Source organism: Typopeltis vanoorti, chromosome 1 (assembly GCF_054136105.1).
Source record: "Typopeltis vanoorti isolate ZY-2024b chromosome 1, IOZ_Tvanoo_1.0, whole genome shotgun sequence".
NCBI lineage: Eukaryota > Metazoa > Arthropoda > Arachnida > Uropygi > Thelyphonidae > Typopeltis > Typopeltis vanoorti.
Window position 1 is genome coordinate 166,055,850 of NC_143549.1, and position 26,802 is coordinate 166,082,651.

A 26,802-nucleotide genomic window follows, 5' to 3' on the forward strand; every position below is an offset into this window, starting at 1 on the left:
TGCATTTTCTACAAATATTTCTATGATGGCCTGTTGGAATTAGCATTGGTAATTTCTTCATACTTCTCTATTTCTTAACATGTTTTCACAGGTTAGACTCACAAAGTAATTTTTTTTTAAAACCTTCATTCATTCCTGCTCTCTCTGTTGTTTTTATTTGAAACTCTGTTTCTCTCTCTCTCTACTAAAGAGTATAATCTTCAGTTCTTGAAATTCAGTTAACAAGTTTCTTCTTTCTTATCCTGCTCATGTTTGTGAACGAGGTGCTATAGGTCAGACGACTCCTTGTATGCATGTATGTGCAAAATTTTTTTAAAAAAATTCCAGGGAAGTCCCCCCCCCCCACACACACACTTTCAGTTGTAAGTTTTATATTATAAATTAAGCCTTGTATATGTGTGTGTCTTAATTTTAATATATAAGTAATTACTCACTTATTTCTGTTTATATATAAAATATTAATATATTACATAGTTATTATATAACTAGAGAAAGTGAATGTCTTTCAGATGGCATTAACTTTTTTCTTTATATAATAAAATGAAGAAAAAGGTACCATGTTAAAAATAATCAAATCTCCATTAAAATGAGCTAAAGATCAATAGAACTGCTAATTCTTCTTGTATGTTTCAGGAAATATCATTGAGCCAGCATTATTTTTTTTTTTCTCTGTTTCAATTTTTGCACTGTCATCTGTTAATAATAGAATGCAAATTGTGTAACTAAGAAAGTTTGCATAAAGAATCTTGACCTCAATCTGAAGAAATGAAAAAAAAAAAAAAAAATCTATTCAAATTATTTTTCTATCAGTATTATATCCTGTCATGATTAACGACAGTTTATCATTTTTGTCCAGCCCTTTTTTCTCTTCATACAGTTATAACACAACCAGTTACCGGAAATAAAAATATGGTAATTAATGAAGTTTAATGTAGAAACTTCAAGCACAAACTTTGTTTGCTTACACTTGGATATAAGATTAAACAAGAATATAATTTCTTGGCAACTTTAATTAATGAAATTTAATGGTCGACTCTTTTAACACCATTCATGCAAAGAAGTTATCATGTGTGGATAAGGAGAAAGAAGGAACCTATTAATATGTTTCTTGGACTAGAAACACATTAACATTAGTCTTGGGGAAAAATGGTGTGAGAGGGGCTGTTCCAGAGAACAAAAGCAAATTTAATGAAAGAGGAAGATGTGAAATTGGTTTGGTAAATTGGAAACAGAACTGTATTTAGATGGTGACAGCAGGAGCTCATGTTTTTACATGCTTATAAGGGTTGAGGAATGATGGTGATCATATTTATTCAAACTATGCCCAGAGAAATATCTAAAGAAATAGCATAAGACAGAAGCAGCATTTGTAAGCAAATCTTTAAGTGGGAGTGAGTCATCTATTAAATGGACTATATACTCTTCTTCTGGGTAGCATAACTGACATTGGTGGTCTTAGTCATTACTATCACATGGAAGAAGAATAGACAAAGTCGAGTTTGTTGTGATATAAATTTATAAAAATCATGCTGTTATATGGCAAATTCTTTTTATTTTATTTTTTTACCATACAAGAGTGTGATTTTTATCTTCATTTTGTATATCTTTGCTATTAGTAAAGGAATGCCACAAGTTAAAGAAACCAACTGAAACAATGAAAAAGGACAAGTTGGTCCTTGTTAGGGATCTAAATAGCAGAGTAGGATTACCAAATGATTGTCAGACATACAAAAATATCTTGGGAAAATTTGGAGAAAGGAGCAAAGCTAATAATAATAATGGCAAATGTCTGTTGGATTTCTGCTCAGGACATGGACTGGTATTATTAACACAATGTTTTGACATAAAAATGTGCACAAATTCACATGGAGAGAAGAGGCAAGGAATAAGAAAAAGTCTCATTGACTATGTTATTGCTGATAGTGGTGTTTTCTCACTGGTGCAGGACACACTAGTGTACAGAGGATTTGAAATTGGAAGAGATCACCATTTAGTCTTGAGCAGGATAAAATTGAATTTCATATTGAAAATAAGAACTTGTAAGAAAATTTTAAAAGTGAATAAAAGTTGAGCAGCTCTCAGATGTGAACTGTAGACTAAAATACACAAACATTATTGAGAGCAGGAACCAAACCTTGGAAATGCAGCAGCAAATCCTGAAGAAAACATTGATTGATTCAGCCAGAGAGGCGTGTGGTGAGGTTGTCTGCAAGGATGAAAAAAGTCAGAACTCCATGGTGGTCACAGGAAGTTAAAGAAGCAATGAAAAAAAAAGAAGAAAGCATATCAAAAGCTCCTGGCAAATAAGTGAGCTTTTGCTCTTAGAGAATAGAGAGACAAATGCAAGAAAGATAAACACTGTGTAAAACTAGCTAAACAAAAGTCATGGGAAGACTTCAGTAAGAACATAGAAAATATAAAGGTGCCCAGGGAATGGAAGGAAGGTAAGATGGTGTCATTGCATAAGGGCGGAGGCAGACTGGAAGTGTGTAATTATAGGCCAGTTTGTGTATCATTAGTAGTTGTTAAGATCTTAGAGAAATTAGTGAGGGACCATATACAGCATTAGGCAGATGAGGGTAATGCTATCTGCGAGAGTCAACATGGATTTGTGAAGGGGCGCTCTTATTTTAGTAATATGCTAGCCTTTTATAAAGTTACAAGAGCAGTAGATGAGGGAAAGGCATATACTGCCATTTTCTTGGTTTTAGCGAAGGCATTTGACAGAGTGCCACATGATCAGCTGATATTTAAGTTGCGGCACATGGGTTTGGATGTCAGGTTGGTCAACTGGATTCAGGATTGGCTGTCTGATAGGTATCAGAGGGTTGTGTATAGTGGGGCAGTTTCAAGGAGACAGAGGATTGCATGCAAGTGGGGTCCCACAGGGCTCAGTACTGGGACCTATATTGTTTAACCTTTATATCAGTGACATTGTCAGTAGATTGCAGGGGGATATTCAGTTGTTTGCGGATGATGTGAAGCTGGGAAGGGTTATTAGTAATAGTGCAGATGTGGTAGCCCTGCAAGAGGATTTGAATAAGCTAGACAGATGGGCAAATGAGAATGGGGTATGGGTTTAATGCAGCAAAATGTAAGGTCTTGAGGTTTGGGACACATCGATGGGATACTTCATACTCTATTGGAGAAGCTATACTTGGTATTAGCACAGTGGATTGCTGCAATAATGAGAAGGACATTGACTTGCAGAGATAAATGAGTTATCATTCCATTGTATAAGACCCTGATCAGACCACACTTAAATTATTGTTCTCAAATTTGGTCCCCAGGATTTGAAGGGGATAAATTAACTGTGGAAAGGTTACAAAGGCAGATAACAAAGATGGTTTCAGGACTGTACAATGTTAGTTATGAGGATTGGCTGAGGGAATGTGTACTTGCAGAGTTTGGTGGATAGAAGAAGGAGAGGTGATATGATTGAGACTTTTAAACTGTTGAGAGCTGGGGAGTTCTTTCGCTTGGTTCAACAGCAGGAAGGAGTGATAAGGGGCCATCCCTGGAAGTAACGAAAGGAAACTGTGAGCGAGAGGGTGAGGAGTGGTTTCTTTGTATGGAGGGTGGTTGAATCATGGAATGCGTTGCCTGATAAAGTGGTGAGCACGAGAACGGTCAGTACATTTAAGGAGTGGTATGATACATTTTGTGTTTCCTAGGAAGGATCTTCCATGATGAGTCTTGATAGACTGTTTCCTAGGAAGTCCTTCCTAGGAAAATGAGTCTTTTGAATCCATGGAAGCCTGAATAATAATAATATCAAGAAGGTGGCAAGATATTCTGGAGGGTGTTGAAAAAGATCAGAAATGGAGGAAAGAGTGCTGTAAATAGAATTAGAGATGATATAAAGGTGACCTGAAAACTGGAAAAAAAAGATATCCTTGTATGGAGTAATTATTTCAAATTACTAAATGAAACAATCAGTAACAGCATACTGGCCAAAAAAAAACAAAAAAAAAAAAACCTCAACAGGGCATGCAATCAGGAATACATATCCATACTCGAAGTAGAAAAAGTCATCAAAAGCGTGAAATGCGGAAAGGCAATTGGAGTAGATGATATTTGACCAGAAATGCTTAAGTATGGAGGTATAAAAGTCTTGCAGTGGTTGCACTGCATAGTTCAGGAGGCCTGGACAGAGGGACGAATTCCAGATAATTGGAGTAGAGCTCTCATAGTACAAATATATAAAAAGGGAAATAAATCTTACCAGTGTTCCTGGTAAGATTTATGCAATTATACTTGAGAAACGATTGAGAAGGATTGTGGAAGAGAAGTTTGGTGAAGAACAAGCTGGATTCAGGCCAAATAGAGGCTATCAGGATCAGATTTTTACTTTATGACAAATAGCTGAGAAGTCACAGGAATATAACAAAGATCTGTATTGACACCATACACTACAGTTGTATGGTGTCAACGGGGCATTATATCAAGTAGTAATCAGTCTTTATTTGAGTTGTAAGTCAGCAGTTAGAATTGAGGGAAGTACAAGAAGGTAGTTTAATATTAAATCTGGTGTCAGACAAGGATGTACATAATCCTCTCTGTTATTCATTATCTATATGGATCACATTATGAAGGAAAGTGGTATTAAACCTGATATCAAAATTGGAAATGTTAATCTCAACTCTTTACTTTATCCAGATGATATTATACTTCTGAATAACTCTGGTACAAGTTTGCAAGATTCCCTGATTAAATTGAATAACTTATTTAAATATAAAGAGCCAGTAGGCTTCATTTCGGCGATATAAACATTATTCAAATTAAGGGGATATTAAATCCCACATTGTTTTAAAACCGAATAAGAAACTCAAAGATTGGAATCAATCAGTAACAGCATGAGTCTTGATAGACTTAAGGGAATGTAATATCCCCTTAATTTGAATAATTGAATAACTGTTGTAATAGATATAGTATGAAGGTCAGCAATAAGAAGACAAAGACAATGAAAATAGGCAGAAGCATTGAAAATATTAACTGCATTGTGAATGGAGAACTTATAGAACAAGTAAAACATTTCAGCTAATTAGACTATTAGTAATTCATGGATCCATGCTAAAGTGTTTCAAAAAAATTAATAAATAAAAAGTTATGGAAACCATATTCTTTGGTACATTTCTGATGCAAAAGCGCCTGCAAGTTTTGTAACTTATGTGTTTGTTTATACACAGTTCTGTTAGAAGTCTTAGAATGTTCAAATATCAACAAAACACAATTTCATTGACATAATTGAATTTATATATCCTTCCATTGGCTGTAATATGTGATTCTTTGCATCATCTTTCTGTTAATTCTTGTTAGAAAGTGGTAGTTTCATCCACTCCCCTCTCTAAATCATTCTCAAGTTTCACTAATGAGGAGGACAGACTTTGCCATAATTCTGCAGTACAGTTTATCCTAAAAATATTCTTTTAGGTATGGGGTCTTGTTTTGATTTTATTCTCTTTGTATGTTTACAGTCATTGCTCTGATTTCCCAGAATACTTCACTGAAGATCCCTGCAGTCATGATGCTACACAATTCCCTGCAAACCTAATCTGTATCCCTGAAGCATTCTCCACATCATTGAACTGCAACATCCACACTTCGTTGTCGGTGTAACCACCTTGGGTAAAAGTAGTTCAGGTATCCTCCATTCTTAAACACATCCATCAGACTAGAAGAATTGTGTTGGGCGACTCATTGTCTCACAGGAAAATTTCCCTTTCCTCATGATTCAGGTTTTATGTGCCATGACTCATGCCGGTCAACAATGCTCATTTTTGTTAATCAATGCTGGCAGACTGCATCTCTTAAAATTTCATATTATGCAGTTCTGTGTATACCATAGAAACACAAAATTTCTTGTGCAGATGATAAGCTTAGGGTTCATACTTTCTCTCTCAGAATTTGGTTCACATGGTTAGTAATCAGGTCCTCAGCATTCCTGCTTTATGTAAGACAGCATTGAGGTTCTGACCCCTGATTATGTCATAGTAATCTGGATAGAAATATTTGATTTACTTAAATATAGATTAATCTTAGTGGTGCTTATCTTTCATTAAATCAATACTGATATCCAATAGTTGTCAGATTATAGATCACGATCCCAGTAATATACAAAAGAAAAAGTTGTAAATTATTTGGGAAAAAAGTTACTTTATGGTTTAATGCAATAATTTAACAAGCTGAAATCACTCTGCTAAGCCACCCAGAATATGTGGTATCCCAAACATTCGCCAATCCGATATTTATCTTTGTATAATAGTTTGAGGTTAGTGTTATCTCAAGAAGATAAATCTTGTTTGTCATGGGGATTTGGGTGTTGTAAAAAGTATGGCTGGAAGAGAAGGGTTCTTTTTATGTGATATAAGACAGAGTTGTTTGCTTGTATTGAAATTGACCAGATTTTCCAAACCCCACTGATGAATGTTTTGGAGATCTGTATTTAAGGTGGTAGTGTGGTTAGATCTCTGGAAATTGTGGTGATTTGTGCATTGCTGGGTTTGTCAAATGAAAGGAAGGAATGCAATGTGCTGTCATCAGCAAAATTATGCATTATATTGGTAGTCTGCTGGAGTAAGTCATTTATATATAGAAGTAATTGGATGAGTGAGAACTCATAGCTTTGTTGAAACACTGCAGTGGTTGTACACTTAGAAGATAAGTGAGCATCCAATCAGAAAGCTGGCACTCCAAGTGCAGAAGTCAGAAGGTAGACCAAATGATGGGAGTTTGCTTAAAAGGCCTTTGCGCTAGTCCCAGTCAAATGCCTTGGATATATCAATCATAATCACTTGGGACTCGTCAAACATTTCCATGGTATTTTTTCAGATGTGGGTGACATAGATCATCAATTGACCGACAGTTATGGAACCCATATTGGTGGTCATTTATTAGCTGAGAATCTTCAAGATGGCAACTCTTTCTATTACTTTGGAAAGAACGTGAGTAAGAGAAATTGGATGGTAGTGTGCGAGTATTGATTTGTCTCCCTTTTTAAGGATAGGTTGAATATGAACTAATTTCCATACTGCAGGTTAGCTACCAGTGGAATAAGAGAGTGTAAAAATACGACACAGAATGGGAGTCAACTCTGGAGCACAGACCTTTAGGACAATTGGAGGAATGCCATCTGGACTGGAGACTTTTTGGTATCCAGTTTGAGGGAAATTCTGATCTCTTTTGGCAAAAGGACACACTGGACATTTGAGTGTAGAGTATGTGGGATGGTTGGGGGAACATTTACCAAAATCAGCAGCACAAGAATTGAAGGAGAAGTAGAAGGAAATTGACTTTTTCTGTATGATGCTACACAGCCATCAGGATGTATCAGAGGTGGGAGCAGTATTGGGCAGAAGTTGCAACCAATGGCTTTGGCCAGCATGGCTGCTATATGGGTAGGATGCAAGTTTCTTGCTTTTAGCTCTTTCAAAGTCATTTTTTGATGTGGATAGTTTTCTTGCAACTATCCCGTTGTGGTATGTATTATGGTATAGATGGATGGACTTCTGGATGCAAGCCATTTATGGTATGCTTGATTCTTCTCTTGTACACCTTTGGGAGAACCAAGGCTTAGGGACAGGAACTTAGGATGAAGTGGGGAATAAATGTTTCCATGCCAATAAAAATTATTTTGGTGATATGTTCAGCACATAGGTTTGGGTCAGATGTCTGGAAGCAATAATCAATCCAAGGAAATGTGGCATAGTAGTTGCGTAGATCATTCCACTTGACTTTCTTTGAGTGATTGTGTTCTTTCATAGGAGAACAGATCAGCACGAGTTTGTGGTTTGAGCTATGTAGGGAAGAGACTTCATTAATGTTGTACTTGGATGGGTCACTAGTAAGGAAGAAGTCCAAAGTATTTGGAGAGTAGGTTGTCTGGTATTCGGTTAGGCACGTGTACTATTTGTGTAAGGCAAATGACTCAACCTCTTTACCTGCTTGACCCGTGTAATTTGAGTAGGAGAACCAGATGGTGTTGTGAACATTCAAGTCTTTAAGGAAAATGACCTCACTGTTTGGAAAGCTGGATTGAAGAATATTGACTTTTAAGGAAAGGAAGTCAAAATGTTCAGAATGGTTTGTGGCATTAGGGAAGCAGTGAAGACAGCAAATGAATTTGATGGAATGGGGTACAGAGGTTTTCAGCCAGAGAAAGTCAAAATTGGGAGACTCCAGGTTAGACACTATTTGAAATTATGTCAGAGCGAATGTATGCACAGAATCCCACCTTTGAGACAAAAGGAGTCAGTGGGTAACTGGGAAAGTTGAGGTGAGTTGTACTTGGGGAGGTGGGAAGTAGAAATTTGGGTTTCTCTCAGGAAAAGTGGGATTTTGTAGACTGCAGATTGAAATGGACATCATTGAAGTTTGAACGGAGGTCATGTATATTGTTGTTGCATATTAAGAAGGTTCTGTAAGGTTTGTTGTTGACAGCATCAGTCATGCATGTTCCTTTATGCAGTGATAGTCAATTACTGAGCTAGCTGGTAGTAGGACTAGATTTTTGCATTAGCACTCCTTATTTTATAGTTAATCGTGCATGCATTATCTCCACTCTCTTGCTTTCTTTTTTTCCAGTTACTGCTGTAATTTTCTATTTTGTTCTCGCTGCGTGTAGGACAGCAAGAATTTTTTTAATTGTATATGGTCAGGCTCATATACATGACAGTGATGCTTTCTGACACATTTACAGCAGTTATGAACACTTATCTATTCACTGGCATATCATCACTGACTAGGTCAGGAGATTCATTTTGTCACTCGGTGTGTTGGGGGGCTTGAAGCAGTGAGAACTGATGATTTTCTTGAGGTTAAATTTGTAAAGTTCAACGAGCTTGCAGATATCGATTTTTTAGTGTTGTGTCTGTTTTGGAATGACAGTTCACTACAATGGCATTGAATTTTTTTTTCTCTGCTTCCATAGTCTTGGACTGACTTGCTGATGAGAGCAAACCTTGCTGGTGTTGTTGGCAGTGGGCACATTCATAGCCATTGACTTGACAGTGTCAAGTCATTGACTATGAATCTCTTCTAGTTTTTTTTTTTTTTTTTTTTCTTCTTAGTACATTGATTTTATGCAAGAAATTATTATCAAGCATAATAAGCCACTGTTCTCTTCTGTCCATATGCTTTCCTCGATTATTATTATTATCATAAGCCCCCCCCCCCCATGGAGTCACAGACTCATCTGTGGGGGGGTCCCTTTTGTCATACACACAGCTCATCATACAGTGTCTTAAACACATTCAAATTCTTTGTGGACACCATGTGCTCAGGCAATACATTCCATGGGGTTGGTTGGAATGTATTGCCTGAACACAACTCTCCATGCAAAAAAAAACTACTTCTCACTCCCTTGCTCACACCTTCCTTATACAGCTTCTAGTGATGATCCCATGTTCTCCTCAAATCTACCACTATTTTTTGAAAAACCTCTTCAATGTTAATCCTGTAACAACCCCTTACTAACTTGTATGTCTATCATATTATCCCTCTTCCTCCTATCCACTAGTGCAGATTGCATTGTCTCAACCTTTCTTCATATTACATTCTAAAGATCAGAAACTGTTTTAGTCAATGACCTATGGACCCTCTCCAACTTCTCTTCATACTTTTGAAAACCAGGTGATCAGATCTGTGCACAGTAGTCCATATGTGGCCTAAGCAGAGTCTTATACAATCAAACCAGAATCTCCTTACTTCTACAAGTCCTCTGCATCATTGCCAGAATTCGTTGTTGTCCTCAAAATATTGGCAATATATCCTCTAAATTTTAGATCCTTATCCAAGATCATCCCAAGATCTTTCCTCTGCCTCCAACAATATATCCCTACCAAGAGTAAATTCTACCTCCCATTCCAAATTTTAAAACCTTATATTTTGCAACATTGAAAAATGTAAGGTTTTAAATTGGTATTCCCACTCCCATACCCATTCACTCAGTCTATTCAAGCTTGTAAGGCCACAACTTCTGCTCTACTCCTCATAGTTCATCTTGACTTTGCATCGTCTGTAAACAACTGAATATCCCAATTCAAATCTTTCCAATATCATTAACATACAGGTTAAACAGCAGTGGCCCTAAAACAGACCCCTGAGGCACATCACTAGTAACTTTTCTCTTCTGAGATATTGCTCCCTCTCATACAGAACTTGATACTGATCAGACAGCCAATCTCTGATTCAGTGCACCAGTTTAACATCCAACCCCATCCACTCTAGTTTGACTATCAACTTATCACATGTCCGGACAACAATTCATTGGGAAAATTGATTGCTGACAATTCATCATGGAGACTATTCATCATGGGAAAATTAATTACAAGAAAATTCTTTGCAGGTATGGGGGGGGATTTAAGAAATATTTTATATATTATTTAATACTTCGATTATATTTAGCTCTGAAAATTTTTATTCCGTATAAAGTTATTAATATTCTTTCTTACTACAGGCTCTGTAGATGGACTATTAATTGTTATTACAGAACTCGGATAGGATGGTTAGGGAGAATAGTTATATCCAACAAATATTTATAGTTAACTATTTATATATTCCTATCAGCTATTATATTAATAGTTATTATTCCTATTAACTATTCTATTAATAGTTAGAATAGTTATTAGGGAGAATAAAATATTTAAGGATAGTTAAGGAGAAAGGGCATAATATTTAAGAATATTTATTCTTCTAACCGTTCACTATTTTTCTGTTCTGTGCATTTAGACATCCATCCAGGTGTGATATTTTTTTAATCTAAACTCATCGATGCTCCCAAAGTGAATACACCATGTGTATTTTGAAAATGACTCCACTTTTCCTGCATACGAAAGATATGTTGTACGCTGCTATCATTTACACAGCTAGTTTAAGATCATAGGTTCACTTTTGAGTAATTATATTAAAGAAAATGATAATAAAATGATGTAAATCCTATAATCATTATATAAATCAGCATAAGCTAAATTGCCATCTGCAGGTGCAATACTGTCTTTACCTTTTCCTCCAATACTAGTATTTTATAACACTAAGAAACTTTAAATAAATTTTATATTTAGTCTTTTTACTGGAAAAAAAAAAAAAAAAAAATATATATATATATATATATATTACTATTATATATACTATATATGTGTGTGTATATATATATATATATAGGGTGTTCGGGATAAATTTGACAGTTTCGTAAGGAAAAAGAAAATCTTCTTTGTATCTATTAAATTTAATGAATTGACAAAAAAACATTACAGGCAGAGTTAATTACAATACTATCAACAAGATTTACTCAAAATGACCACCATTAGCATCGATCACAGCTTCAATTCTGCTTCGGAACCTCGAACAAGCTGATACTACAGTCTCCCTGGGAAGGGCCGCAAAAACTGTTTTAATTTTATCCATTAACTGGGCTTTTGTATTACTGGAAGTGCGATTGGTGTCTTTTTCAACTGCGCCCCATACAAAATAATCAATGGGGTTAAGGTCTGGGGAGTTTGGAGGCCAAACATTTGGACTGGTGAAGTCGTAGAAATTTTCAGACAACCATTTTTGACTTTTCCCAGAGGTGTGGCAAGGGGCCGAATCCTGCTGCCATACATACGGCCTACCATTGGCTACCCTTGTTATCCAGGGCTTGACTACAGTTAGCAACTCCACGAACAAAGCCCGAATTCCAATGCCAGGGTTCTTCAACACCTGTTCCTGCAGATTTGCGAGGAATTCTGCTGTACGAATGCAATCAGATCGTCTGCTAGGGATCTTTCTTCTTGCTACATCCTCGTAGTCACCATTGCAAGTCTCTAGTTCATGCCTGATTGTTTTTACTGTATTCAGGGAGCATTGGGCAGCAGTCGTAATATCCTTATTTTGATGGCAGGCACGAATCATCATGATACAAGTTATTCTCTTCCATGATTCAGGTGGGTTCCAGCTATCCATCCTTTCTGACATCTTGTATATGAATGAAGAAGGGTCCAAACTTTTAAATGAAGAGAAGTGTGTGTTAATACATGTAACTTACGGAAAAATATAATTAATTATAAATATGTCAAATTTATCCCGAACACCCTGTATATACACACACACACACACACACACACACACACACACACACACACACACACACACTAAAAATCGTGCCTAAGTAGCTGAAATGTTTTATTTGTTTCACAGGTTCTCCATTCAGTGTCAACTGCTTTGTGAATGGAGAACCTGTCGAACAAGTAAAACATTTCAGCTACTTAGGCACGATTTTTAGCGAAGATGGGAAATTAAATATGGAAATTGACAATAGAATCAACAAAGCTGGTATGGTAGGAAGTCAATTGAATAAATTCATATGGAATAAGAGTGAAATTAGTCGGAACACTAAATTAGCTGTATACAAGACAGTGTTCAAACCAGTTTTAAAATTATGGATCTGAGAGCTGGGTCAGAAGTAAAACACTTGACCAAAGACTAGAGACCACAGATATGAGAGTCCTGAGAAAGATTGGAGGGATGAACAGATGGCATCAATGGCAATATCATATTGAAAACGAGGATATTAGGAAAGAACTTGACATTGTCAGCATCCAGGAATGCGTTAGCAGAGCTAATCTCAGGTGGTATGGTCACTTAAACAGAATGGGCGAGGGAAGATTAGCAAAACAAGTGTTCTCTGCCAGGATGGCAGGAAAACGACCCAGAGGAAGACCAAGATATAAGTGGTTTGATACGGTACAAAGTGCCTTAGAAGATAGAAATATAAGTTCTGATAATGTTGGAGTCTTGGCAAGTAACAGACTGATTTGGAGGAAAATTGTAGATAGGAAGTTAGTAATGATGTAAATTTTTCTTGTAGTTCTATAATATCCTGTACACCCCTTGAGGGTACATGGCAGGAATTTGATGATGATGATATATATGTATAGATGCTCCCAAAGTGAAATGTAATTAATTACTTCTCTTGTGAAACATTCAAAAATAAACTAATCAGAAATATCAGGTCATTAACAACTGTCTAGATAGTGTACCCTCTTCCACCAATGAGTTGTAGATTCAAAACTCACAATGGGCATGGATGTTTGTAATTGTTTTTAGGTAAGAGATGAATTTTATCGTTTGATGTGAGATGACAGCATGTTTATTGGAGGCCTGAAGTGGCTTGAGTGCTTGGGCATGGATGTTTGTAATTGTTTTTAGGTAAGAGATGAATTTTGTCGTATGATGTGAGATTACAGCACTGCTTATTGGAGGCCTGAAGTGGCTTGAGTAGTTTCATGTTTGGTCATGGAATTTGAATTGGATTTCTGAACCAGGTTAAAATGAATAACAATTACAACAAAACTGAAATTAGGAAACTCACCAATCAATAAATATATCACTTTCACTGTATAAAAAAAAATTATTAAAATCTAAACAAATAATACATAAAAAAAAACTATTTTGTGAAATTTATTTTGCACTGCATTTACTTTTTATATATTGGTATCAATGTAATATCATTGATCACTGCGATGAAAAATTCATCACAGAATTTTTTCTGTGATGAATTTTTCCTACATCAAATTTTGCTCTCAATGAATTTTTCCTGTGATGAATTGTCGGCAATGAATTGTTTGTGAATCAACTTATCATGCGGTAATCTGTCAAAAGGCTTTGCAAAGTATACTACCGTGTATCCATCGTGCACATCCAGTTTGCCTTCACCTTATTGTAATAAGTAAGTAGATTACTAAAACATGACTTTCCTATAGCAAAACCGTGCTATCCATCAAAGATAATACCATTGTTGTCAACCCAATTCTGGATCCTGATTCTCATCAGCCACTCCAACACTTTAACCACAACACCTGACACACAGATTGAGCTGTAATTTGATGCTTGAAATCAGTCACCTCACCTCCTTTATGAAGTGGTACAATTTTCCCTTCCTTTCCTTTTGAATTTGACCTAATGTAAGACTCATGATAAAAAAAAAGAAAAAATGTCAAGGCAGATGTCAACTCCCTGGCACATTCCTTCAAATATTGCGGTGTTATATCGTTGATTTAGGAACCGTTTCATGGAAGGGAGGCATAGTTGACAAAAGAATGGCTGGCTGAGGTTGATCTGGAGTTTTTATTGCCGATTCATCAATTAAATGTCCCCCTTCCTTAGACATATTAGTTGTACATATTTCAAATTATTCATTTTTTTTCCTAGAAACCAACACACACATTGCATGCATTGGAAAATATTATCATAGACTGTCACACTATAACATGGCCTAACAGTGGCATATCCCAGGGCTGTTTGTTCCTGTGCCACAGAACCTAATTATTCGTGTGCCTTTTTTTTTGCAGGTGGGCAGTGGTGGCTCGTGACTTGAAATTGTGGGGGTGCTGCAACTTTCGAAATATACATACACACTGTAAGTACAGTATATAGGGGTTTGAATAAAATATCAAAATTATGGTAAAAATTAAACATGAAAAAATATTGTATATTATCGACAAAATTATGCAGTTTAGTATAATTCAAAATTACTTAAAAATAGAATCCATTATCTTAACCTCAATAATGTTCTAAAATAAAAACTATAACAAATGTTATGTCTTTAATTGTAATGTCCAAATATTTGAAGAGATGGAGTAAACACGATGAACACTACGAACACTCTACTACTGGCTTAAACTGCATATAAACAACAGTGGAACTGCACAACGGACAGTGGCAGTTGCGCAGTTCCACTGTTGTTTACTTCGCCCTCCTAAGTGCTACAAGATGGATTTTTATTATTTTTATACAAAATAAGAGAATTGTATAGGATAGTTGATGATAAAATTAAATATTACAAGCAAATATAAATAAATTAATAAATATATTTATGTATCGAGAAAAATTGGTGGCGCTGCAGGTCTGCATTGCCTATGCACTAGCTGCTCCTGCAGGAAAGGGAATGGGTTAATTGTCACCATTTTACAATAGATAAAATGCTATATGCTAGTGCCAGATTACCAAATAGGCAGAGTAGGCACTGGCCTATGGGCCTTATGCCACTTAGGGGCTCCGCAACAACGGATCAAAATAATATTGATTTCATCTTGAAAGAAAATTACAATCAAGCTTTCTTAAATTGGTTCCAAAAGATAGAAAAAATGAATCAACTCAAAGAAATGAAAACTTCAATTAAAGACTATAGAGAAAATATTGTATTAATGTAATGCACCCAAACCATAGACATCAGGTTCACGTTACAGTTTGTTTCTTAAAAGCTCATTTTCTGTTAACTGTCAGTTGGGGGGTGTGTGTGGGGGGGCAAGATTTCGACTGCCTAGGGGCCTCCACAGGGTTTAATTCGGAACTGCTATATGCCCCTGCTCCCTAGACATACATGATCACAGTAAAACTTCCTGTCCCCATCATCTAGAGTTGTTTGAAAACATAACCAAAATGTTAACTGAATATGGTATTTTCACCACTTTTATCCATTCACTTATTTCTCTCTTGAGAAAGGCATAAGAGAATTGATAAAAGTGGTGTTAATACTATACAACCACGTAAAAAGGAAGAACCGTTATAATAATCTTGAAGTACGTAAGAAATATCAGCACTTATGATTATAGCAAGTCGGAATAGGCAGGCCACCTTTCGACATCCCATCGCACAGTATCTAATAGAAGAATTAATATAATTACGGCTATTATAGCCTGTTTTTGTTTAGGAGTGTCCCTTATTTTAATACATTGGCCAACATTACTCAAAAAAGGGGTATAAATATTTTTATACTGTTTTTATTATATTTTTATAATATTTTTATTCTCAACCAACAGCAATTATCTTAACATGGAACTAAAGTATTTAACACAGGTTTTCAAAAATCACAACTACCCCATACATCTAATAAATTACACGAACAACACGGCAAAATCCTGTCTTAACAATAATACAACCAAAACAGACTTCCCGGCACGTATGGTCATCAAATTGCCATACATCCAAAACACATACAAAGCCTACAAATACATTTTCAAAAACACGGACTATAAACTAGTATTCACTACGAACCAAAAATTAGCAACTCTGCTGAAACGTACTAAATCTCTTACTCACAAAGAAATATTCGAACGCCACAACGTAGTCTACAAATTTCCTTGTCAAAAAGACTATGACGTCACCTACACTGGCTCAACTATTAGGTCCTTATGGACTAGACTACAAGAGCACTTCAGGCATTGCAATACTCCCATTCCGGAATATCTGAACACAAAAAAAAATTGCAACACCAAAAAGAAAAACAAAACAGAGTACACGGAAGACAGAAATTGCAGCTCACGTCCTTGAACTAAAACATATCCCCCAAATCAACAAGGCCATAATCACATAATCATAGACAAACAAGACAACAAAACTGCTTAGAATATCAGAAACTATTGCCATAAAATGTGATGAAAATTCTATCAACGTCCACCGCCCCTACCTAATTTCTGAATGTTGGATGATCCAGAACTTACAAATTAAGCCACGCCTCCGGCCATATAGCGACCACAAATGCCCTAATTTGGCAGATGCAACTTGCAGCCTTGACATAGCCCTACACTCATTCCGACAAAGTTCCGATGATGGTCAGACGACGACCGAAACGGTCCACACCCCGTTAACCCCTGTCCCAGTTTCCACATAAGGATCCCCTTCGTTTCCCCCTCTCCCCCCTCCCCCACAGAAAATGTCGCCCTAACAAAATAATATATATATATATATATATATATATATATATATATATATATTATTAATTGTAACCTGGGTTTCGAAACTTATTTCCCGCGTCGAAACACACTCCCATGTCCCCCCCGTTTAAAAACATCCTTCAGCAGGATCTTGGAATTGGAAGGCATCATAGAACCAAAAACAAGGTATGTACAAAATTTTTCCACCTCTTTTATTCTGCCATAATTGCATTCTATACTCACCCATAATGCCCTAAAATATTTATACCCCTTTTTTGAGTAATGTTAGCCAATGTATTAAAATAAGGGACACTCCTAAACAAAAACAGGCTATAATAGCCGTAATTATATTAATAGTGTTTAAGAGGAGTAAAATGGGAATTTTCCCAGAAATCTATACTTAATAGAGAGTATTACGTTAATTTATCAAAAATATGGGGGATGGTCATTTTAAGACCATTTAAAATTGCTTGAAAACAGTTCAACTTTTTTTTTTTTTAATTCTGAAGTCAGAATTGAATTCATCACACATAAAGTTATAGAAATCGCACTTTACTTAAAGGGGAAAAGAACAGTTGTTCTGCATTGTTATGCAGAGCAGTTGTTATTGGATTGGACAACCAGTTATCCATTGTTGAATAATACTACTGATTTTGAAAGTTTTTCCACTTGGTTATACTATGAAATAAAGATGCCAAGAAATTATATTCTTGGCTTAATCCTTTATCTAAATTACTTCAGGTGCAAACCAAGCAATCAAAGTTTGCCCCTGAAGTAATTTCAGGACTGGGCAACTCATGTATAGAAGATAATGACTTCATATCACTTGCCTTAGTATCCTATAATGCAAAGCATATATCCTTACAGACATGTATAATGCTGTGCATTATGGGAAGGGTCACTACCCAGACCAGTTTCAACCATTATCGAGGTCTTATCAGTGGGAGCCAGACCCAGAGGTGATACCGAGGTTGAAGTAATGCAGAAGTCATATTTTCATATACGAAGCCTCTTTAATTTATAGTATAACCAAATGGGAAAACTTCCAACATCTCTCTCTCTCTCATATCCAGAGTATTTTAATAATAAGGTGTAACACCTTTTGGCTACTCGCATATGAAAATGACTTCTGCATTACTTCAACCTTGGTATCACTTCTGGGTCTTGCTCCCACTGATGAGACCTAAATAAACATTGAAACCAGTCTGGGTAGTGACCCTTCCCATAATGCATAGCATTATACAGGTCTGTAAGGATATGCACTTTGCCTTATGGGATACTAAGGCAAGTGATGTGAGGTCATTATCTTCTATATACGAGTTGCTCAGTCCTGAAATTACTGAAATTGCTTACACTTGGATAAAGGATTAAACCAAGAATATAACTACTGATTTATCATTGTAGTATCTGAGAATGATGTCCTTGATCAAAATTCAAGTTATTCAGTGTTTAAATAATGAAGTATAGCAATTGTTTGGCATTTTACTTTCTGTGTTTACTGTTATTTAGTTTTTACATTAAAAAACAAAAAAATTATTCAGATTATAAATATTTATCACTGAAGTTAGTAACAATGTGTGTGTGTATTTTAATTTTTTTTTTTTTTTTTTCTTTTCAGCCTTAACCTGCATTTCTACAGAGGTAAGTAGTATTGTTACTTGGAGAATAAATTATACTATTTAGCAATCTGCTAAAGAATTAAAATAAACTGTTAGGAATGCATAGGGACTTTTGTACTTACTAAGATGTGTTAAATAAATAGTTATATTGATATTTTAATCACAGAAATTTTTAAAAAAAATCTTAAAAAATATAGTGAAAGAGATGCATTAAACTACAAGAGGTTAATTTGCAGTATTTGTACATTTTTATTTAATCTGAATCATACTCATGAAATGTCTTCAACTTAATACATTAGTAATTGGGCATGACTGAGGATGAAATAATCTGGAAACCATGTCTGAGACTAAACACAGAACTTGTTCAATCAGTTCATCTCTAATAAGCAGAATAGTGGTCTTACACAGTGCAAAGAAAATCATGTCCTTCCTTAAAAACTTTTGCAAGTATTCATGCCACAGGATGTTGTGATTTGAACCTACAACTTGTTGGCATGGAGAGTGAATACACTATCACTTGCCCAACCAGGTCTGTCATTACAGATGTAATGCACATCACTTTCCTTTCAGCACTGATGGTACTCATTGGTTTTATGACCTCTCCATCAAATTAACTTCATTTTTGTTGGCCTTTCAAAGAAATATGCAAGTAGTGATTTTTGAATTTTTGCTAATCTATCTATATGAATTACATAAAATGCTGCATCTCTTACTTTTTTCTAATACTGTGTCACACTCTGTGCATTAGTTGTTTTGAAATATTGAGAGAATCAGTTTGGTAGGTATTCTCTACTTGGCACTGTGATGAAATATAAAAACCAATTATAATTAAAGGTTATTATAAGGAATTAAAGGATAGAAGGAGAGATGATATTATTATGTGATGCCTCCATGGAGTCCATAGGCTCATCGAGGCAGGGCACTTGCTCTACAACTGTCTTCACCTACAACAAACAGCAACTACACCAACACCATCTACCACCCACCACCACTAGTATTTTCACAGAGAATCATAAACATCTATGCCCACGATGGGATTCGAACCCACAGCCTTTTGGCTGGAAAGTGGATATGCTAACCAGTAGGCCAACCAGGCTGGCCTGAGAGTTCTTTCATTGGGTGGAACAAGGGGAAGTTGCAAGGACAATAGAGACCATCCCTTGAAGTTTCAGAAGGAAGTCGTGAGCAAGAAGATAAAGAGCAGTTTCTTTGCATGGAGTTGGGGAGGGGGTTGAACCAATGGAATGCATTGCCTGATAGAGTGGTGAGAGCATAAGCTGTGAGTTCAAAGAGTGGTGTGATAGACTCTATTTTCTTGTTTGGGCTTCCTGCAGTGAATCTTGCGACTCCATGGAGGTCCTGAATAATATTAATAATATAATCATACAGCATATTTGATTCACTTCAAAAGACAGAGGATATAAGTATACAAAAATAAAAAACATAAGAAAATGGTTTGTTGGGCATATAAAGAATCTTGGAACAGGCTTATCATTGCTAAACCTGTCTTGAATATTTAATAATATTCAAGATGATATCACACACACACAAAAAGCAAAGGTTGATCGATTGGTTGAGCCTCTGCTACTAATGGCTTGCGCAAAAAGTTAAGCAAGCTTGAGCATGGTTAGTAGTTGGAAGGGAATCAATCTTTCGATGCTGTTGGCACATGCTTCCTCGATGAGTCTTTGGACTCCCTGGAGGTGTCACATAAATAATAAATAAAAATACATGTATAAAAGACTACATATCTTTCTGGTTTGCTGTGGAAGCTTGTTTAACAGTCGCCTTAAAATGAACAACAGGATACTCTCAATTGATATATATATATATTTTATATATGTATATTTTAGCATTAATCCTGCCACTGAAAAGTTGCAGAAGCTAAAAATAAAATATATCAGAAAGGAATGTGGCATTATTAACATTCAAGAATGTATACAAGAGCTAATTAAACATGTCATGATCATTTAAACAGAAGATCACAAAATAGATTAAAATAGATTTTTGGAGTGTAAGGGTCACACCAAAGACAGAGACCAAAATTAAGATTTTAAAAGCCATTTGGTCTTTGCTGGCTAAAGCACTAGCAGTGGAACTGTAGTTATTATTATTACACCCCCCATGGAGTTTGCAGACTCATCATGGGAGGTTCATTCATCTGACAACATATTTATTATATTATATTGAATCTTAAAATCCTTAACACTGCCTACATTAACAATGTATTCTGGTAATGTGTTCCACTCACAATTCATGTGAAAATCTACTCCTCACACCCTTCTTCACCACACTCTTACATAACTTCCAGGAATGGCCTCCTTCTACTTTTTTTTATAATTCCAAGTGGATTATAAAAATCAAGATGTGTCTGACAGATTTCAATGAACTTTGCACCAATTTGTTGCAACTGAAAATGTTCTTCCAGAATTTGTCGATTTTGGCTGAATTGTCAGAAAGCCTGAAATATATATATTTTTCAAGTTTTCTGTTCTTTGCTTTATATTTTTAAATAAGACAAATCTTGTTTCAAGTTACAATTCTATTTGCCTTTTGAGAGTGGCAACACTAAAGAATTTTTTGCACTTTCTAAAATTCTCTTCAGTTCTTCTTCCATTGTTAGCAATTTTTTTCTGTATGTGCCTCAGTACTGTAAACGGGGGTGGGGGTAATCTCTATTTTATATACCTTATAATTTTCCTTATATCTCTTTAATATCTCTTTAACCACGCTACCGACCAGGACGTATATATACGTCCACATTTCCATGGATGCGAAGTGCATATTAAAATTGTAATACCATTGACATTACATTGAAATTTATTGACAGATATGAAGCTTTTGAGGGTGCGTATTTGATTTAATGGCGTAAGGTGGTTAAGCTATACTGCCTTCCACACTTGCCTTCTTATTCCTCGAACACCAGAAAATTTATTTTTGATAAGCTGTACCAACGATGTCCGTTTTCTAGAGATAAGAAGTGGTAAGTGTGTCCAGTAGTTTTCCCTTTATATTCAATTTATCCCTGATTAATTATTATCTACAGTCATGGTCCACTAACAATTCTTTCTATCCTTTCTCCTGGATTCCCGCTAATCGACTCTAATATTTTTCAGAACAGTGCACCGTAAAATTAAAGTTCAGGTGAAATAAAATTAAAAATAAGTTAAAATTAAATTAACATTTAAAAAACACATTTTATTTTCAACAAAGCAATTTACACAAAAATTCTGTTAAAGAGAAATGCTCAGTTTAATTCTAAATAAAACAATTATGTTAAAATGCCCTTTCAATTCAAGATTATCATGACACAAATATTCACTCCTTTCCAATGCTAAGTTAATATCTTAAGTAATTGTACTATTAACAGACTGTTGCTACTTAACGGTTACACACATAAGAACATCATTACACATAAAAGTTCATTCCTTTTGATACCAAAATAATACTCTAGGCAACCATACTATTAGCAAACTGTTACTCTTCTTACTCTGACTGTTACACATATAATCTTCTAGCACTTATCAAACATTAATTTTCATTCATTAGCTCTGCTCAATTTCAGCACCTTAAACTTAACAGTCCACTATTAAGGGTCAAAGCTATATAACTGAGAGGAAACCTCCACATAGCTTTTAAAGGAACGCGGAGAACTGACCAGGGCTTCTGACATAATGTCCAATCCTCACCTTCTCATGGTGCACCCTGTTGGGTATCTACCTTGATACTGAACAAATGAAGATGGGCTGGCAATTTGGGATTTAGCTGACCAAATTGTATTCTTATTGGCTTAAACCAAAATACAAAATGACGGTACAGCATGACAAAATTTCATGCCAGCTGGGGCATCGCCTGGTTAAACAAGGGCCCCCCCCCTGTTGTTTTCACCAGGGAACCAGGGCGAACAGTGAAAAGTCAGCTACTGGAACAAATCTGAAAATACACCCCAACTCAACATCACCAGTGTTAAAGATTGGTACTATCAACATAAGAAGCCTGAATGGGAAAGAAATGGAGCCAGTTGAGGAATTAGATAAGTACCAGATCGACATAATAGGGATGATTGAAACGAAAAAGGCAATAACTGGTGAGATCTTTCTGAGCAATAAATACAAAATGTTATATTCAGGTAATGACAATCAAGGAAAAGGAGTAGCCATAGTATTCAACACTAAATACAAGTCTGATCTTCTTGAATGGCAGGCAGTCTCAAGTAGAGTGATGTGGGCAAATATTAGAATGGGGAACTGGACAATGAGACTTATTTGTACCTATGGTTCCACAGAAAGTTCTACTAAGTAGAAGGGGAGGAATTTTTTGATGCTTTAGAGAAAGCAACTGACACAATGAAAAAGGAAAAGTTGGTACTTGTTGGCAATTGAGCAATTGTCAGACATACAAAAATATTCTGGGAAAATTTGAAGAAAAGAGCAATGCTATTAATAATAATAATGGCAAATGGATTTCTGCTCAGGACATGGACTGGTTATTATTAACACCAAGTTCCAACATAAAAATATGCAAAAATTCACATGGAGAGAAGAGGCAGGGAATAAGAAAAATTTCATTGACTATGTTATTGTTGATAGTGATGTTTTCTCCCTGGTACAGGACACCAAAGTGTACAGAGGATTTGAAATTAGAAGTGATCACTATTTAGTCTTAAGCAGGATAAAATTGAATTTCATATTGAAAAGAATAACACGTAAGAAAGTTTTAAAGCGAATAAAAGTTGAGCAGCTCTCAGATGTGAACTGTAGACTAAAATAACACAAAGATTATTGAAGAAAAAATGAAAGAGTTTGAAAATAGGAACCAAACCTTGGAGATTCAGTGGCAAGCCTTGAAGAAAACCCTGATTGATTCAGCCAGACAGGCATGTGGTGAGGTTGTCTGCAAGGATAGAAAAATCAGAACTCCATGGTGGACACAGGAAGTTAAAGAGGCAGTGAAGGAAAAGAAGAAAGCATATCAAAAGTTCCTGGCAAATAAGTCAGCTTTTGCTCTTTGAGAATACAGAGACAAATGTAAGAAAGCTGAACATGTGTAAAATTAGCTAAACAAAAGTCATAGAAGGACTTTGGCAAGAACATAGAGAATAAATATCAAGAAGGTGGTAAGATATTCTGGAAGTTGTTGAAGAAGCTTAGAAATGGAGGAAAGAGTGCTGTAAAAGGAGTTAGAGATGATAAAGATGACATGAAAACGGGAGAAAAAGATATCCTTGAGGTATGAAGTAATTACTTTGAAAAATTGCTAAATGAAACAAGCAGTGATAGCACAGTGATAAAAAAAAAAAAAACACTGACCAGGCATGCAGTTAGGAATACATATCCATACTTGAAGTAGAAAAAGCCATAAAAAGCTTGAAATGTGGAAAGGCAGCAGGAGTAGAAGATATTCGACCAGAAATGCTGAAGTATGGTGGTATAAAAGTCTTACAGTGGCTGCACTGCATAGTTCAGAAAGCCTGGACAGAGGGATGAATTCTCGATGATTGGAGTTGAGCTTTCATTGTACATACATACAAAAAGAGAAATAAAATTGAATGTGAGAATTAAGAGGTATTTCCCTACTGAGTGTTCCTGGCAAGATTTATGCAAGTATACTTGAGAAACGGTTGAGAAGAATTGTGGAAGAAAAGTTCGGTGAAGAACAAGCTGGATTCAAACCAAATAGAGGCTGTCAGGATCAAATCTTCACTTTACGACTAATAGTTGAGAAAGCATGGGAATATAACAAAGATCTATATTTAAGTTTTGTCGATCTGGAAAAGGCATATGACAAGGTGCCAAGAGAGAAGCTGTTCAATACGCTACAGTTATATGGTATCAATGGGGCATTATATCAAGCAATACTTGGTCCTTATTTGAGTTGTAAGTTAGCAGTTAGAATTGAAGGAAGTACAGGAAGATGGTTTAATGTTAAATCTGATGTGAGACAAGGACATACATTATCCCCCTCTGTTATTCATTATCTATATGGATCACATTATGAAGGAAAGTGGTATTAAACATTATATCAAAATTGGTGATGCTAATGTCAGCTCTTTGCTTTATGCGGACGATGTTATACTTGTAAATAAATCTGCTACAAGTCTGCAAGATTCCCTGACTAAATTGAATAACTGTTGTAATAGATACGGTATGAAGGTCTGCATTAAAAAGACAAAGATAATGAAAATAGGCAGAATCGTTGAAAATGTCAACTGCATTGTGAACAGAGAACCTGTGGAACAAGTAAAACATTTCAGCTATTTAGGCACGATTTTTAGTGAAGATGGTAAATTAAATATAGAATTAGACAACAGAATCAAACAAAGCTGGTATGGTAGGAAGTCAATTGAACACTACTGTATACAAGACAGTGTTCAAACTAGTTTTAACTTATGGATCTGATAGCTGGGTCAGAAGTAAAACACTTGACCAAAGACTAGAGACCACAGATATGAGAGTCCTGAGAAAGATTAGAGGTGTGAACAGATGGCATCAATGGCAATATCGTATTAAAAACGAGGATATTAGGAAATAACTTGACATTGTCAGCATCCTGGAATGCATTAGCAGAGCTAATCTCAGGTGGTATGGTCACTTAAAGAGAATGGGCGAGGAAAGATTAGCAAAACAAGTATTCTCTGCCAGGTTTGCCGGAAAACGATTGATACAGGATTGTTACTTGGTACAGGATTGATACTGTACCACGTGCCTTAGACGATAGAAATATAAGATCTGATAATGAGGTGGTATGGTCACTTAAAGAGAATGGGCAAGGAAAGATTACCAAAATAAGTATTCTCTGCCAGGTTTGCAGGAAAACGACCCAGAGGATGACCAAGATATAGTTGGATTGATACTGTACCAAGTGCCTTAGACGATAGAAATATAAGATCTGATAATGTTGGAGTCTTGATAAGTAACAGACTGATTTGGAGAAAAATTGTAGATAGGAAGTTAGTAATGATTTAAATTTTTCATGTAGTACTATTATATCCTGTACACTCCTTGAGGGTACATGTCAGGAATTTGATGGTGATGATGATATTAAAGTTCTCCTATAATTCACAAAATTGAATAAACGGTTCAAACTCACTTTATGGCTGCTACCCACTATAACGAACTTATTCCTTTGCTTCGAGTTCAGAGGCCTGACCTTTTCCTTCTGTATCAGGTTTTGACTCCCTCCTTACACCGGCGATAGATTATTTACACTGACGGTTTCTGGGATGCTGTCCTCTTGGCACTAGGCCGAAAAGGTTCGGCATGATGAGTACTTGCTTGCGCATCAACGTAATGGAACAGTTCCTTCCAGCTCGAAGTTTTTTCTCTTCAGACAATAGCTCCTGGCAAAGATTTGACATCTGGTCTAGTCTCTGCCTGGTGGATCGGCTTCTCTCATCATCCCTTCAGACTTCTGGCATGGCTTCTTCAGAAGGTCGTGCCCTCGATGGCTGACCTCTGATAGACGACCGATGGACAACCCCTGGAAAACTGATACTTGACCTTCTGGCCAATGCCTTTTATTCATCCTCTTTCGGATCCCTGGACGAAGATATGGGACCCTGAATATTTCGGTTCAATCTCTTGTTCTTTCACTAACGTTGACCCTTTCTTTGTTCTTCTACTGCACTCTTTTAATCCTATTTGCTTGGGCAGCGGCAGCTCGTCTGAAGTTTGTCGATTCGTTTGACACTGACCTCGAATGTGTTTACAAGTGGAATTCACAAAAAACTTTCATATATGGTTAAAAGGAGCTAACATACAAAGTTTTCTGGTGGCAAGGTATTGCCTTTGTTTAAAACATTCTAGAAACTTCCTTTTTAGGGCAGTAAGTATAGACAATCCCCATGGGATTTTATTATTATTATTATTCTGGCCTCCATGGAGTCAACAGACTCATTGTGGGAGGTCCTTTCTAAGAAACACAAGTCTATCAAGACTCATCGAGGGAGGTCCCTCCTAGGAAACACAAAGTCTTTCATACCACTACTTAAATGCATTGACCGTTCTTGCTGTCACCACTCCATCAGGCAATGCATTCCATGGTTCAGCCACCCTCCATGCAAAGAAACCACTCTTCACCCTCTTTCTCACAGTTTTCTTTTGTAACTTCCAGGGATGGCCCCTTGTCATGACTCCTTCGCGCTGTTCAACCAAGCGAAAGAATTCCCCAGTGTCAACTCTGTAACCACCTCTCAGCAGTTTAAAAGTCTCAATCATATCACCCCTCCTTCTTCTATCCACCAAACTCTGCAGTCCACACTCCCTCAGCCAATCCTCATAACTAACATTGTACAGTCCTGACACCATCTTTGTTATCTGCCTTTGTACCCTTTCCACAGTTAATTTATCCCCTTCAAATCCTGGGGACCAGATCTGAGAACAGTACTCTAAGTGTGGTCTGATCAGAGTCTTATACAACGGAATGATAACCATTTTATCTCTGCAGGTCAGTGTCCTTCTCATTATTGCAGCAATCCTCTGCGTTACCTTCAC

General features: G+C 36.2%; 1 protein-coding gene across 1 annotated transcript in view; it reads left to right on the plus strand.

Moving 5' to 3' along the window:
- The window catches only part of LOC150110612 (uncharacterized), a 114,338-nt gene that overhangs the window by 47,847 nt on the left and 39,689 nt on the right, over nt 1-26,802 (plus strand). Inside the window, exon 3 of the mRNA XM_090395195.1 lies at nt 18,310-18,332. Within this exon, the coding sequence (XP_090251321.1) occupies nt 18,310-18,332 (23 nt within the window). The remainder of the gene's footprint in view (nt 1-18,309; nt 18,333-26,802) is intronic.